Here is a 15,491-nt window from a genome sequence, read left to right as displayed (position 1 = left end):
CATTATTTACAGGCTAGGTTTTTTTGTTTTTTTAAGCGAGCGGACAAACTGGATAAAAATTACAAGAGATCAACAAAAAAAATTCAATTCATATAAAGGTTTAGGTGATTTCTACTACTGCAAGTTGTACTACACTGATTGTTTTGATAATTCATACATTTTTACACCATCATAAAAAAAACCTTTCAATCTCTTATTACTTATTATGCAGTTGTTGCCACAATTCCATTAAAGACATCCTTCCATGTAACAGTATTATTACAGTGTTTTTCTCTTCCAACACACAAAAATGTCTAAATCTAAATGGTATTCAGTAAAAACAATAAATAAAAAAGTTTGTTTGTTCGTGTGATGGTAAAGAATCTGACACTGTAGCTTTAGTTTATTAAAAATAAAACATTTTAAGGAAAGCCCTTTAGGGCTCTTCATTTTTTCCTCAAAGAAAGCTTTTAAGTAGAACCCTTTAAAAAAAAAAAATCAAAAACCATGAAACACCCAAAGGGTGAAACTCTTTTCTCTCAGTTGTGTATATAGTATATGAGCCTATTGTAAGGCGTTGGTGTTCAAACTTTGTATTAAAAATGGTTTTAGATACAATAGATCATTAAAATGATGTCACTTATAATCGGATAAATTCAATTTAATTCTTTTTAATACTTTAAATTGTTAAAGTAATTTAAAAAAAAAAAAACTAAGAAAAAACTCAAAACCAAAAAAAAAAAAAAAAAAATACATACTTTTAATAATAATTTAACTATAACTCTTATATCCAGTAAAGATGATCTGCTTTGCTTTGTGACATGAGGACCAATGCAATTATGCAAAACATGTCAGGCAACAAACTTTACGAGATTTATAAAAAAAATAAGTATAAGAAGATTAATGGATTGAAGAGAATACTAAATAAATGACTGTTTTAGATGCCGGAGAATTATAATGTAAATAAGGATTTAGCACGGAACATATCTTCCAATCCCTTTGATACAAACGCAGAATTGGCCCACATTATGTATAATTAACAGATTACTTAAGTTAACTTCAGAGTGCAGCCAAGTCAATTTCAACACCTTCCTTTAATTTCTCATAAAGGCAATCTGCAGAGCCCTGGAAAATCTGACTCCGAATCAAGCGTCTCACTAAGCTAATGGATTTTCCACTCACTAACAAAAGAGCACTTCTTGATTAAAAGGGGTTTTAACGGGAAATCCCGTGCTCATAGCCGCATGGTCTGCCTACAGCAAAAGAGCTTGTGTTCAAAGCCACTCGACACTTTTATGTGGCGGCAGGAGTGACCTCAGGAAATCTCGGTCCTGACATTATGCAGTTCAAAAGTTTCCTGTGACAGCCATGATGAGTTTTAACTTGCCAGCAGGCATGATGGTTATCTTTGAATGCTTTTCAAGGAGGCAAATCGGAAAGTGCTCCAACTAACCTCGGAATGATTTTAAAACCCAAAGGTCAACTTGAGACTTTAAGAAAAAAGAAAATTGACCAGTCGGACCCCACAGCTGCCATCAGGATGACAAAGAGCAATAGGAATACATTTAAAGCCATATATAGACATATAGGGAAAAAAATAAAATAAGCATGACTGATTGAAATCATTCATCAGCACCAAGTTATAGGTTCATCTAAGAGCCAAGAGTCTAAACCTTGTCCTGTTCAGCTTAGCTCTGTTCTCATTACTCATTAATCCTACTCTTATTACTCATTACAGGTCTGGATTAAGGGCCTGGACAAGACTACAGCTCTTTCCAGCACACAACAGGCACCTCTTACTACCACTAGTCTGTGCTGTAGCACAACTACGGTCATATTTTGGACCTTATTTAGTTAAATATTGTACATTAAAGGGTTTTTTTTTAGGGCAGATTGCTAAAAGTATTGGAATTGAGTGAGGAATTGGCCAGCATTACCTTTGTGGTACAAATGTGACTTTTATAAGAGATTACTTGAACATGGTAGTGAAAAACTTGAACTTGCATTGTATAAATAAATCATTATCAGAAAACTGATGACCAGAATGTAATGAATGTCCTGATTATTACATCTACTTCCAAGTAGTGCACTTTTTTTTTTTTTTTTTTTTTTTAAAGATAAGCAATGTACTAAGGGCTAACATTAAACCTAAACTCATAGAGAATCGGGTAACTCACTCACTCACTCATCTTCTATACCGCTTTATCCTGTATTCAGGGTCACGGGGAGCCTGGAGCCTATCCCAGAGGGGCCTTTAGCACGAGGCGGGGTACACCCTTGACCGGGCAATTTATGAACGCCAGTCAGCGTAATCTGCATGTCTTTGGACTGTGAGAGGAAACCAGAGTACCCGGAGGAAACCCACCAAGCACGGGGAGAACATGCAAACTCCATGCACACAGAGATGGCAATCGAACCCGGACCCTGGAGGTGCATGGCGACAGTGCTAACCACTACACCACCGTGCTATACAACATAACTCAACCAGGAATTGTCACAACATTTATATCTTAGCAAAGTTAAGAAAACTTTGTTAAAAAAACTACATTTCTAAAACACCAGGACGTATTATCAGAGACATAAATCGAATAGTATAAATAGAGACAGACCAATGCTTAAAACATGAAGGGACAGCATATTGGGCTCATAACACAGCAGCACTATTACAAGCACCCCCCACCCCCCAACCCAGTACCCAAACCAAGTACCGAATTTTCCATTTAATTGAACAAGAGTTTTTTTTTTTCTTCTTAGCTTCGGCTACATGTACTCCAAATGAATATTATGCATTAATATTGAGGTTGCACAAGCCTGGATACATGGCATTTATCCTTATATGGAATTCTATATTTTTCTTAGTATTGCAGTCCCTTTTGTTTTTACCTCATTCGCTTTTATTTATTCCTGTTAGTCTTCAAGTAACATCAACGTTTGCCTGCTTCTAAATATGTGACTGTGCATCGAATAAGAAAAAGCAACGATTCCAACCTTTATATGAAAGATAAATACATCTTAGTGTGAAATTGCTTTGATGCTTTCACGTATTGCAAAAGAAGCCCTCCAAATTGTCATATTTTTCTTTTCATTTTTTTTATTTTAAAGTGTGTCTCAGTCCCACTAAAGTAGTTTGGTCTTAGATTTAAATGTTTTAAATGAAAATTGGGTGCAAATTTCATTTATATATATACATTTATATTTTATATATAAAATTAATATAAATAATAATAAAAACTTGAACTTATTATTTAATGTTAGTTGAATTCTAATCTGATACTTTTGTTAATAACCACCAGGGGGGGACTCGACTGCTTCAGGAACCAGTTTCAGTCTAATACAGTCCACACTAGCACAAAACAAGTACTAATTAATTGTTATGTAATATGCATCAATCACTACAAACGCTTTCACTTTATAGACAACAAAAACCTAAAACCTATCATATATCATATATCGTAACACACAGTCCTGGGGGAATTTATAGTAAATCCACACTACACACTTATCATTAACACAAACTGGGACAGGAGGTCAGCACACCATGTACATTGTGCGAGTGTGAGAGCATGACTGGGATGGAATATACGAGCAACCTGCTGAGTAACTTGAACCCTCCTAAGATGCCATGAATTATGGATAAGCGCTGTGCGGCTTCTGTTACTGTGTGCACTGTTGACCTGACCTGCTCCAGCGCACAGCTGGAAAAAGCAGAAATGTTTTTTACGGCTTTATGTTATTTCTCCTGGAAAGAAATTGCAATGCACAGGGAAGAAAAACACTATTGTAAAGGTTTCAAGTAGAATTATGGGACATTTGTAAGTCTCGCACTGTCCACAGTAGTTCACGTTCCCTGCTCTTATCAGGGCCTTAAACATGACCTGTTAGTAATGACATCACAAATGAAAAACATAGGCGTATTGTATATTGCGTTTTTTTTTTTCTACATCCTCATTAGATCCAATTCTAAAAACAACTCTAAAAATTATGAATTTATGACAGGATGATTTTTTAAAATTATTATTTAACTTTTGTTAACAGTTTTTTTCACTTCATGACTCTTACTTTAATTGCCACTTCTGAGTGAGGACAAAGGAAGTGTGTGCATGTACAATAATTAACATGTTTGCATTGTCACCAGCCAAAGGCTAAGGCTAAACTCTAAAAGTTTTAGAAAAGTCGAATTATTGGGCTGCATCAAGCAAAGAAAACAACTAAGGAGATTTTAAATTCCTGGAACTGGGTTAAGAACCCTTCAGCAATTTATCAAAATTTGGAAAAGTGGTTCGGAAAGAAATCATTAATTGAGATCACTGTCTTCACTTGGTGAAGTTGCGTGCAAACCATGGCTATGTTTAATAGTCATTTTTAATATGCTATGTTTAATATGCATAGACGTCCACTGTACAAGTCTCTGGAAGCAGTGGTATGAGTTGCTTTAGTTGGCCAGGTCTAGACTCAGCAACGCTGTGTAGCAATAAAATGAGATAATGTACTGAATGACCAGGTTATCACATCTATCTAGTTTTTCTTCCCTGATGGCACAGGCATATTCCTGGACTCGGATTGTAAAAGAATGATTCTCAGCGCATGAGGAATAATTTTCAGACATAAACTGGTCATTACATTGTGTGCTGAAATCAAAGCTAAGGGTGAATGAATGAAATCTTAGTGTGTGTGACTTTTTTGGCCAGGCAGTGAACAAGCTTTCTCTCTCACTTTCTATATATATATATATATATATATATATATATATATATATATATATATATACACATACATACATACATATATTGTGAGTAGTGTATGTATACTGTATATACTGTACATACACTACTCACAATAAGTTAGGGATATTGTTATTTACATGAGTTCTTTTCCTATTTGCTCTGAATCATTTCTCTTAGTCTTTTACTTAACCAAAGGCTCTACTGCTTCCTTGTCAACCAAAAGGAAGCTGTGTTTCTGACTGTGTGGCATTCAGACAGACAGAGAGCCGGAAAGTGAACACCTGGTGTGACGGCACAGCACATGGAAGCTTTTCTCCCAAGGAGGTGCCTAATCTCAGCCAAAACAAAAAGCTAATAGTCATTTCTTGCCTATCCAATATTGTGTGTAATTTCTTAATCATTTGTATGTTTAAAAAAAACAATAATGGTAATCAATGCAAAAGGAAAAAAAAAAACCTACCTTTAAAACTACAACCCAATTAGACCATAAAAACACCACAGGAACATTGCCAGCAGGGTGCCAAAACTTTTGCAAAATAACCTTGCAGTCAACAAGATGGGGTGCTATTTTTTGCACACTAACAGAAATCCATAATACAATCAGCTGCATGACTTTTCGTGCTAAACTTTGTCCTCTTACCTGCTCTCGCTGTCCAGGAAGACAGAGCTTGTGCTCTCGGCCAGCGCCTCACTAACAGGCGACAGGCAGAATGGCGAGGAGAACGTATCCGAGTCGGAGCCCAGGGTGCTGTCGCGGCTCACCTCGTCGGCAGACAGCTCGCATGAGCCTTCGTCACCCTCTTCCTGCTGCTGCAGACCGGATTCTGGGGCCTCCTCCTCATCCTCGTCTTCTTCGTGTGCTGGTGGAGGGCGTGGCTGAGCCAGACGGGCACGTCGGCGGCGCGGGTTGCGGCGCACGGGTGAGCTCTCGGGGGTGATGTAACGCAAGGCCTCTTCGTCCTGCCGCTGAATCCGTGAATTGGGCACCCAGGTGAGGATGAGCGTGGATCCCAGAGCCTCGTCTTTCTCCAGGTGGACACACAGGTAACCTGGACAAATTTGAGACTTTCATTTATTTTGCATTATTTAAGTATTTTTCAGCTTTAACACTGTAAGCAAAACACTATCACCAGAAGGGAGCCTTTTGATTACTATTTTTTCTGATTTGTTGCAACATTAAAGTGGAGCTATAGTGGAACCTCGGATTGCAAAAATGCGGTTTGCGAGCGTTCTGCAAAACAAGCAAAGATTTTTTATAAATTTTGACTTGGAAAATGAATAAAACTCTCTTGCGCTGTAGAATTGTGGGTAATCGTCTCTCCTGCTTGGTCTTAGTGCGCATCTCTCAATGGTATACTCAACATAAATGCATGCGGGTACTGTTTACTTTAACACTGTGACCACGTGTGTGCCTGCACTTTGTAATTGGACACTGTGCCCCTTTACACACACCCCCACACACACCCACACACACTCTTTCTCTCTGCTCTACACAGAAACACTGCTCTGTCGCGATTTTTTTCAAAGGTAAAGTGCAGGTTCATTTATTTCATTTTTACTTTACAGCAGTGATTCCATTAGTGTGTCGCTAAATCGAGTGTCCTTTGTTAATGTTCTCAATGTTCTTTGTTAATCTTTCTGTTAATGTGTGTGTGTGTGTGTGTGTGTGTGTGTGTTTGTGTAAAAAACTCAAATAAAAGACTAGGATGGGTTATCGTGTAAGACGGAAAAAGGGAAAGGTCTGATTCCTCCTCTCCTCTTACTTTAGCTGCACACACATACACAAACAGAGCGCCTGCGCGCATAAACGAAAACATTTATCTGTCGAGATTTATTTTTTATTTTTTTTTAAAGGTGAAGTGCAGGTTAATTTGTTTATTTTTACTTTATATTTTGTATTATTTATTTTTATGTTGTTTTTTTTGGGGCTGTGGAAAAAATAATTTGTGTTTTCATTTTTTTATGGAAAAATTAGCTTTGGCTTATGAGTGTTTTGAAATACGAGCCTGCGTCTGGAACGAATTATGCTCGTAATCGGTTCCACTGTATATTAAAACAGGGATTTATTATTATTATTATTATTATTTTTATTATTAATAATAATAATAATAATAATAATAATAATAATAATAATAAGGATTTTTTTCTTTTTTTAATTGATATTATTTCTATAAAAAGGAGCAGGAAAAAAAACTTCTCTACTACATCTTAATTTTATGTTGTAATACAGCAACAAGAAAAATAAATACTAAGGAGTGAAAACTTTTGGGAGCTACTGTATATGATGCTGACTGGAGCAACTAGTAAATATATTTTTGAATTTTCAGCATTCAAATCTTATTCACACATACGAAATAAAAAAAGTGTTTGAAGAAATTAAAAAGTTGCACTTTGACTTTATGCTTCCACATGACAATATTTTAATAAAATATGTATTATAAGGTAGCAAAAGATTCACCATGCATTGATCCGCATGTGCAACTGCATTCATTACACCCTGTTTACATACCCTAGTTATAATGAAGTTCATGTGGAAAAGTAAAGAGGGTTAAATACTCATGCAAGTCTCTAAAGCTAAACTAGCAATAGACTAGAACCTTTCATTACGCATAAGGGAAAAAAGTCATACTGTCACCAATCCATATTAAAAAAAGGAGAAAGCAGAATATACTGCATAGCAATGATGTGCCATGCTTTAAAGAACTAAGCAATTTTTTCCTTTATATTTGCTGCATGCATAGTTGATTGCATTACCTGGGTGATGCTCGGGCAGGCCGGGCACGGGCTCAGCCGGGTGCACACACACATTGTTCTTGGAGAAAATGATCTCCCCGTCCTGCACGGACCGTGACCCCGCCGAGCCCGCATTGAAGGTCAAGAGGTCTGAGGCTTTGGATGAAGCACGCCGCAGGAGCCGACCGAATGACATCTCCAGTGCCTGGCTACTGCTCCCATCCTCTAAAACATTTAAAAACATACGCTTTTATAGAAACTGAACGAAATCTTCCATCAGATTTGCAATCAGATCGAAGATGCCTGAGCCAAATGGTATCTAAAACATTATCCCTGTTGCTTTGTTATCATAAACAAGGGGCCAAAACTCACTTGATCACTAGTCAAAATGCTTTCATTTTACATCAGTTTCTAATTTATTGCAAGGAATTTAATTGGAAATTACATCCTTGACAAAATCCTTTCAATCTGTTTTTCATCAAAATTTTAAAAGAGGTATGAGGTCATAAGACAAGACCTGGTAACATGCTAAATATCACACATTGCTAACATTTAAAAAGGTGACCTAGGAACAATTTAAGGAATTGTGTGGATTTGTTTGGTGGGCTGAAACTTTTAATCCCCACTCTATGACCTTAAGTATTTTAAAACTTAAAATTTAAGTGAACTAGTAAACCAAGCTTAAAACAGAATTTAAGTATTATACAGGAAAAAAAAAAATCAGGTTTTCCACGTTTCATACTGATCTTACTAAAAAGTAAATAAAATGGTGTTGAATATTTTTTTTACTTACTAAAAAAGAAAAAGCGTGAAATATCCCCTTTACACAAGTATAAAATCCCATCACTTAATACTTGGTTAAAGCACCTTTGGCAACAATGACAGCCTCAGGTCTGCTTGTGAATGATGCTACAAGTTTGGCACACCTTTCTTTTTCTATCTTTCACAGCACTTTTCAGGTCTTTCCACAGACGCTTTATTGAATTTAGGTCCAGACTTTTGCTGGGTTACTCTAGGATTTTCTGAATTGTTCTGAAGCCACTCTTGCGTTTTCTCTCGGTGATGGGTCACCATTTATGTCGAAATGTAAATCGTCATCCCAGACTGAGATCTTGAGCCCTCTGGAGAAGGTTTTTACTCAGGATTGCTCTATATTTGCTGCATCTATTTTTTCTTCTATACTGACTAGACGTTCAGTCCCAGAGAAACATTTCTACAGCATGATGCTGCCACCACCATGTTTGAATATAAGGATAGTATTAATAACGTGATGTGCAGTGCCTAATTTCTTGATTCAAAATACTTCACCCTTATGGTACGAGAGTCCTTCAGAGGCCTGATTTGGGAGAAGTGATGCAGTAATGGTTGTCCTTCTGTAAATTTCTCCCATCTCCACTAGAGAATGCTGGATTTCATTTATAGTGACCTCTGGGTTCTTTGTTACCTGTCTGATCAAGAAACTCCATTCCCAATTACTCAGTTTAGCTGTGTGGCCAGATCTGTGAAGACTGAAATTAATCAAAATCTATTTCGTTTGAGAATGACGGAGGCTACCGTGCTCTTAAACACTTTCAATGCTGTATCCTTCCCCAGATCTGTGTCTTGACACAATCCTGTCTGGCAGGTCTATAGATACTTCTCTATCCTCATGGCTTTCTTTTCACTCTGACGCACCGCATCTACTATGAGACTTATATGCATTCCTTAATTATGTGAATGCAATTAGGGAAAGGTGGACTATAGTTAAGTTATAGAATAATCTCCAGGATGACTCATAGGGAGACAGTAGGATACACCAGATGTTAATTACAAGTATCATAATAAAGGTTCTGAATACGTATGTAAATGGGATGTTTCTAAATTTACAAAATACTCCAATCATCTTCTTTGTCAGTATTGATTATGAAATTATGAACAAAAAAAAAAGATTTGCATTTATTTTAAGATAAATTCATTTTAAAATAAAACTAACTTATGCTTGCATTGTATATGGGGTTAAATATCAAATCCGGATTAACTAGGAGTGACAATTTGTAGCCCCTTTACAATGTGCTCCCTGAAAACCTAGATATTTTTAGAAACACATAAAAGATGCTTATCTCACCGATTTTTATGATAGATTACATGCTAGCACAATATAAAAAAAAATTATACTGTTTTTCTTTTGTCCCTTAACAGTACATGTATTACTACCGAGGGGGACATTTATTTTATGGCCAAGAAGTACTTTTTGTATTGTATATGTACTGTGTTTTCAAAAAAACGTGAGGCACAGGTCAAACTAGGTCATAACTGAAATCAGTGTAAATAAAGAACCTGAGTCTGGAGATTGATTGATGATTGACCATGGAATTAACTGATATACCGACGTTACTGGCATCCTGACGCAGGTTATACCAGTACCTAACTTCAGCTTAAGCAAATTATTTACTTTTTCTCGGACTCCTGCTGAAGGCTGGATATTAAATACAACAAATTTAGTCATGGCCACTTTTTTTGCCTCATCATGGCTTAATACTGTATATTCATTTGTAGGTAGTTACACCCTGTTAAAAAATAATGTCATGTCACCTCAGAGTCAGTACATTGCAGTGTCTCTGCAGTAGTAAGAGAGTAGTAGAGTGCAGGAAAGTAAAGTGCAAACTCAGAGCCAAGACTACATCCTGGACTAACAGCAGGTTATCTGTAACTCATATGGAGTCCCTCCCTGAACAAATACTCCAAGGAGTGAGAGTGTGCACACACACACACACACACACACACACACAGCACCACGTGACATTTCAATAGCCGTCGAAATCAAATTGCAGTCTACAAATCTCAACCTGCGGCCACCCCTCCTAACCAAAAGTTACATGTGGTTCGAAAACATATTCTTCTTCCTTTTTTCTTCCAGCAGACCCACATTTGCCACACATGTGATGAACTTCTCTTTATCAGAAATATTTAGTAACTGTCTCAGTTCTAGGTTTGACCTAATTTGGGCATGAATTAAACTAATCAAACAATGTTTTCCGAACTCTGTCGTCTTTTTTTTTAGCTTTGTTTATCTTTTGCGATTAACTCCATTAGGCCCCATGTTTCCTGTGAGAAACTAAGATAAGCTCATGTATGGGAAGTGCTCTTTGTATTCATACTAAATTAGTTTTCTCATTCCTCATTAGAGTTTTAGGCATAAATCACACCTCGGTTCATTAAAGCAAAGGGTTAAATTAAAATAAATGAATAAATAAATAAATAAATAAAATGGGGATGGGAGATGGGGGGGCGGTGTATGGGGGGCTAAAACCCATCACCCTGGTTATTGATAATATTATGTCAATTAATAAAGAAAAAGTGATATTTTTTGTTTTGGGTGCTTTGAGTTTGTCTTTCTGTAAAGCGCTTGTAAGAAATTATCTACCTCCATCAGAAACGGTTCCAGAAGGGTGGAACCAGTTTGGAAAGACTGGAAAGGCTACTTATCCTAAGTGCTTATAAGGATGCCTTTTCCAAAGAGTGTATTTACCTGCCATGATTAATTGCTGAATTAATCAACCATTCAAAGCACACATAAGCTGAAGGTAAAAGTAAAGGAAAAAAGTTTTACGACTTTGTGCATACTCTTACACATACCTAATTTCCCCAACTTCTTTAAAAGATCATTTTGAAAACAATGTTTCCATCTAACTAAGAAGAAGGGAAATAAATGCATTTAATTGTGCATTGGAAAAAAAGAAAAGTTGAAAGCATGAAGCTATGACCCTGACTGATGGTAAGTTTTAATAGCTTGCCAATTAAGAATGGAAAAGGAATATTATGATTCTCAAAGCTATTCCTATAACATGATATATTATGATAAATGCTTTAGATTTGCTCACAAACTGTCAGCAAAACAGTAGTATTGCATTTAAAAAATGATTTTAAAATGATAATTAAAAACGGTCATTTATGGATCAATATGCTAAAAAAATATTTTCACTGAAATGAAAAATAAATCAATACCGTATGCAACAACCAAATGAAGTCGACACATATAATCAACAGCTTTTAATCAGTTTGTACTTAAAGTGTATCGTGACATTATTGATCACAATATTAATATTAATGTTGTCATATTGCCCGGACCTGACACCAACCATCTAATCCAATTCCTCTCATAGAGCAGTCAGAGTTCCATTGCATAAAGTCTTCCTTTATTCAAATCATTAAATTGCTGTTTACGGAACAAAAGGATGACATTGCTTTCTATAAAGTATGCATGTGATGTACATTTTTAACCAATATAAGGTGTATAAAAAGACACAGAACAGTTACCTTTTAGTAGTATGTAAATGCTATTCAGAACCACAGTCTATCTCGGCAGCCTACAGCTGACTGGGACACAACAAAAGTGAATAACAACAGAACCGTCCAACAGTTTTGAGCGTGATGAACACTGACATCATACAACTGAAATTTATTGGCACAGTCCTACCATCATGTGACAGATGAATGAGATCTAAAGCGTGCCTGCTTTTCCAGATGTGTGACTGGCTCCTCATGACAACAGGCTGACCTTTGGTCTCAGAGAACAACATTATCAGGTTGTATTTACTCCATCTGTGTATGTGTATGTGGGGGGGGGGGGGGGGGGGGGGGGAGTAGCACTAACATTGCAGCTTTAATATGTGATCTGTTTCTCAGGTCACAAGACACAGAGTAGGAGAAAAGGACAACTTCAAGCCAGAAAAGAGACAGAAAGTGCTGGAGTCAGCAGTATTGTGGTGAATAACAGACATTCAGTGACCCAGAGAAAACAGAATTTTGAGTCAGCTGGCTGAAAAAAAAGCACTTTATTAATGAGACTGGTGCAAAGAACAAAAGTCACTAAGCGGTAAGATAAACATGTACTTCCCTCGAATACCCTCGTCGGGTTAATTCTAAAGCGGGAAACATGCACAAGTACTGTCTCACTTGTACTATTGATATGAAGATCACATCATGCACAAGATTAAAGGGGTTGCATGATCTGATCTTGGTATCAATAATACAACCAAGAGGGCACTATATGATAATTGAGACTTGTGACTTTTGAAAACATTAAAACATCTGGGCCAACACCTTTTTTTAAGCAATTAAAAAAAATTTCGATAAACAGAAACCGTCCTTTTTTTATCACTTGTTGATGCATAATAAAGCTGTACATCAGCATCATTTTGAAGACACCTTCACACATGGAGAGTGCTTTATCGTCTCCGGAAAGAAAAAAAAAAAAACCTTACGCTTGGACAAATGGGTATAAAACAGGCTTTAGTAGTGAAGCATATGGCCTTGCTCATGTCATGCATTACTGTCATCACCTCTGGGACGCTGGTACATTTCACAGCAGCACACAGTACCTTCTTATCAGACTCGTAGACACTTTCATGGCTCTAATCCTACTGAGCAGTATGAAGTGTATAGAAATTGCACGACAAAGCTGTGTAAAGTCCTACAAAAAAAAAAAAGAAAATCTTACCCAATTGTCATTATATACTGTAAAAATATAAACTGCAAGAGTTTGAATGGCAATAAATGGTGTGGTGGAGTCATGCATCCCATCTGCATGTGAAGGGAAGATGTAGGATGGAGGTCGTTAGGCCTGATCAGATGTATATGATGCTCAGACATGTTAGACATGTTGGACAGGATTTTTAGGTCCAACATGCAAGTATTCCGTTGCACGCTGATGCTCAGCATCATGTCTTAAAAGCTACAGCATCATCATACTCTTAATGAAACCAGACACATCAACATCATCATCATCATCATCATCATCAGAAGCTGCCACCGTATGGAGTATAAGTAGAATGAGTGAGTATCCAAGCCTCACCTTCAGTCCGCAAGGAAATGATGATATTTACCGCTCGTCCATCCCGCTCCTCGGCCTCGCCAGTCAAATGACATTCACACAGGACTCCGCTAAATGTTCCTGCACCCTCCGGAGTGTGTGCGTGCGTGTGTACGTGTGTGTGCGTGTGTGTGTTTATGCACAAGACTTCTTCAGGGTTGCCAGATTGTGTTTCCTACATTTGGAAATCCATAAACCGTTCAAAACCCGCCCAGTTCACTAAAAGCACCACCCCTGACTGATCGCGGGAAACAAAAAAAGAAAAAAAATCCAGCGTTTCTTATCTTTCGGATGTGTAAACACAGTCAGGCAAGGCTGAATAACACGCAACCTGGCAACCAGCTCGTACTACGCTGAAGGCCAGTCCCTCACAATTCCGCCGCTTCCGGAAAGACAATCCGCTTCCTCTGAAAACTGCAGGGTTCTTATATGAGGTTTTTATTTATTTATTGTTTTGTTTTTAACAACAGATGATTTTTTTTTACTAGAAAAAAAAAATTCAAGTTATAGTTGAAATGTGATGTGATATTGAAAAAGAACAATTTCCCGCTATTGAGTCGGCCGTGACGTGTACAGGACGTGTGCGTGTAGAGGTCGCAGTCAGCAGGTGTGTGTGTGGTTGGCTGAATCTATCCGGACTGAGCGCGTGACTCACCATCAGCACCGCGACGCAGCCGCCTCGACTGAATTCAATTCCGTTTTATTTATTGAGGGCTTTTAACGATGGCCACTGTCACAAAGCAGCTTCACAGAACTATAAAAAATAGGGACATGAGGTGGATAAGTGTGGGGAAATATGTGTATAAATTGTAATAATCAGTTTGACTCTGATAAACAAGCCAGTCTCTACATCCTTACATCTCTCTTACATCATCCGTCTATCTCCTCATCCCCATCCTGATCTATCACTCCACCAATCTCTCCATCTCCCCATCTGTCTCCATCACTCTTTCCACCTCTATATCACTCCACCCATTCATCTCCTTCTCTCCATCCTCCCCTCTATCGCCTCATCCATCTCCCTATAACTGCATCCTTCCATCTCCCCTTCTGTTTCTATCACTCCGTACATCTCTATATCACTCCATTTATGTCTCAGCCTCCCATCCTGATCTATCATTCCGCTATCATCACTCCATCCATCTCTATATCACTCTATTCATCTCCCAGTCTCCATGTCTCTCTATGTCTCCATCTCCAACACTCCATTCATCTCTGTATCACTCTATCACCCCATCCACCCATCTCCCCATTCATCTCCTTTTTTTTCATCCACCCCATATCACTTCATCCCTCTTTGTATTAGTGCATCCTTCCATCTCTTCCATCTGCATTCCACTTTTTTCACTCCATCCATCTTTCTATCTTCCTATCTCCACCACTCCATCCACCTCTCTATCATTCAGTGCATCTCTCTAGCTGTCCATCCCTTTATCACTCTATCCACCTCACTTTTCATTCCATCCTTCTCTTCATCACTATTTCTCCATCTACCTTTATCAACCCATCCATCTCGCTATCACTTTATTAAAACATCAAGCTTTCTATTTCTCCATCCATCTCTTTCTCCAAGCATCTCTACATTACTTCATCTGTCTAAAATCTATCTATTTCTATCAGTCCATCCGTCTCTCTTTCTCTCTATCCATCTGTACTTTATCTTTACATCCATCTTTCTCCATCCATCTCTACAACTACATCAGCGCTGTGCTCATGGACATAAGCTTATCATCGGCATTTCATAACCAGCATTTATTGTCCTGGTCATTGATTTATAAACACAATTATTCTGGCACAACAAAGATACTATATAAAAAGAAGTCCATTTATTATAATAATTGAAAGAAAAACTATTATTTTTGTTAGACAACTATTTAACAACAGGGGATCTTTAATTACTTACAATGAGTTTTTATTTTAATATAAATGTCCAATTCCATTAAATGAGTCTGCAGTTATTTTTGCTTTCTTTCAATTTCCTCAGCTTTTAATGAAAGGATTCACAAATCAAGACATCTTATAAGTTAATGCTTTAATTTGCTTTTCTTCTACCTCAAACTGCAAGAAATTTTGATGCCTCATCTTGAAGACATGACCTAATGCCATTGTTTATTGGAATAAACATGTAGACATGATTGGAAAAAAGTCAATCAACCTTACTAATGTAATTAATAAGAAAAGCAAAAAAGAAGCAATGTACAACC

At 37.3% G+C, this 15,491-nt stretch overlaps 1 protein-coding gene across 4 annotated transcripts in view; it reads right to left on the bottom strand.

Moving 5' to 3' along the window:
- tbc1d16 (TBC1 domain family, member 16) overlaps positions 1-13,473 on the bottom strand; it is a 34,781-nt gene extending 21,308 nt beyond the window's left edge. Inside the window, exons 1-4 of one of the 4 annotated variants that reach the window (XM_053514927.1) lie at positions 13,270-13,473; positions 12,797-12,888; positions 7,458-7,661; positions 5,344-5,752 (exon numbers count right to left, since the gene is read on the bottom strand). In XM_053514927.1, the coding sequence (XP_053370902.1) occupies positions 5,344-5,752; positions 7,458-7,632 (584 nt within the window). In that variant the 5' untranslated portion in view covers positions 7,633-7,661; positions 12,797-12,888; positions 13,270-13,473. Of the gene's footprint in view, positions 1-5,343; positions 5,753-7,457; positions 7,662-11,732; positions 11,916-12,796; positions 12,889-13,269 lie in introns of those variants that run through there. The other 3 variants (XM_053514925.1, XM_053514926.1, XM_053514928.1) reach the window with 3 other exon arrangements.
- Positions 13,474-15,491: the final 2,018 nt, after the last annotated feature.

The sequence above is a fragment of the Clarias gariepinus genome, chromosome 16 (assembly GCF_024256425.1).
Source record: "Clarias gariepinus isolate MV-2021 ecotype Netherlands chromosome 16, CGAR_prim_01v2, whole genome shotgun sequence".
NCBI classification, from domain to species: Eukaryota; Metazoa; Chordata; class Actinopteri; order Siluriformes; family Clariidae; genus Clarias; species Clarias gariepinus.
Note: the sequence above shows the minus strand (reverse complement) of the source record. Positions and strands in the feature narration are given on the sequence as shown.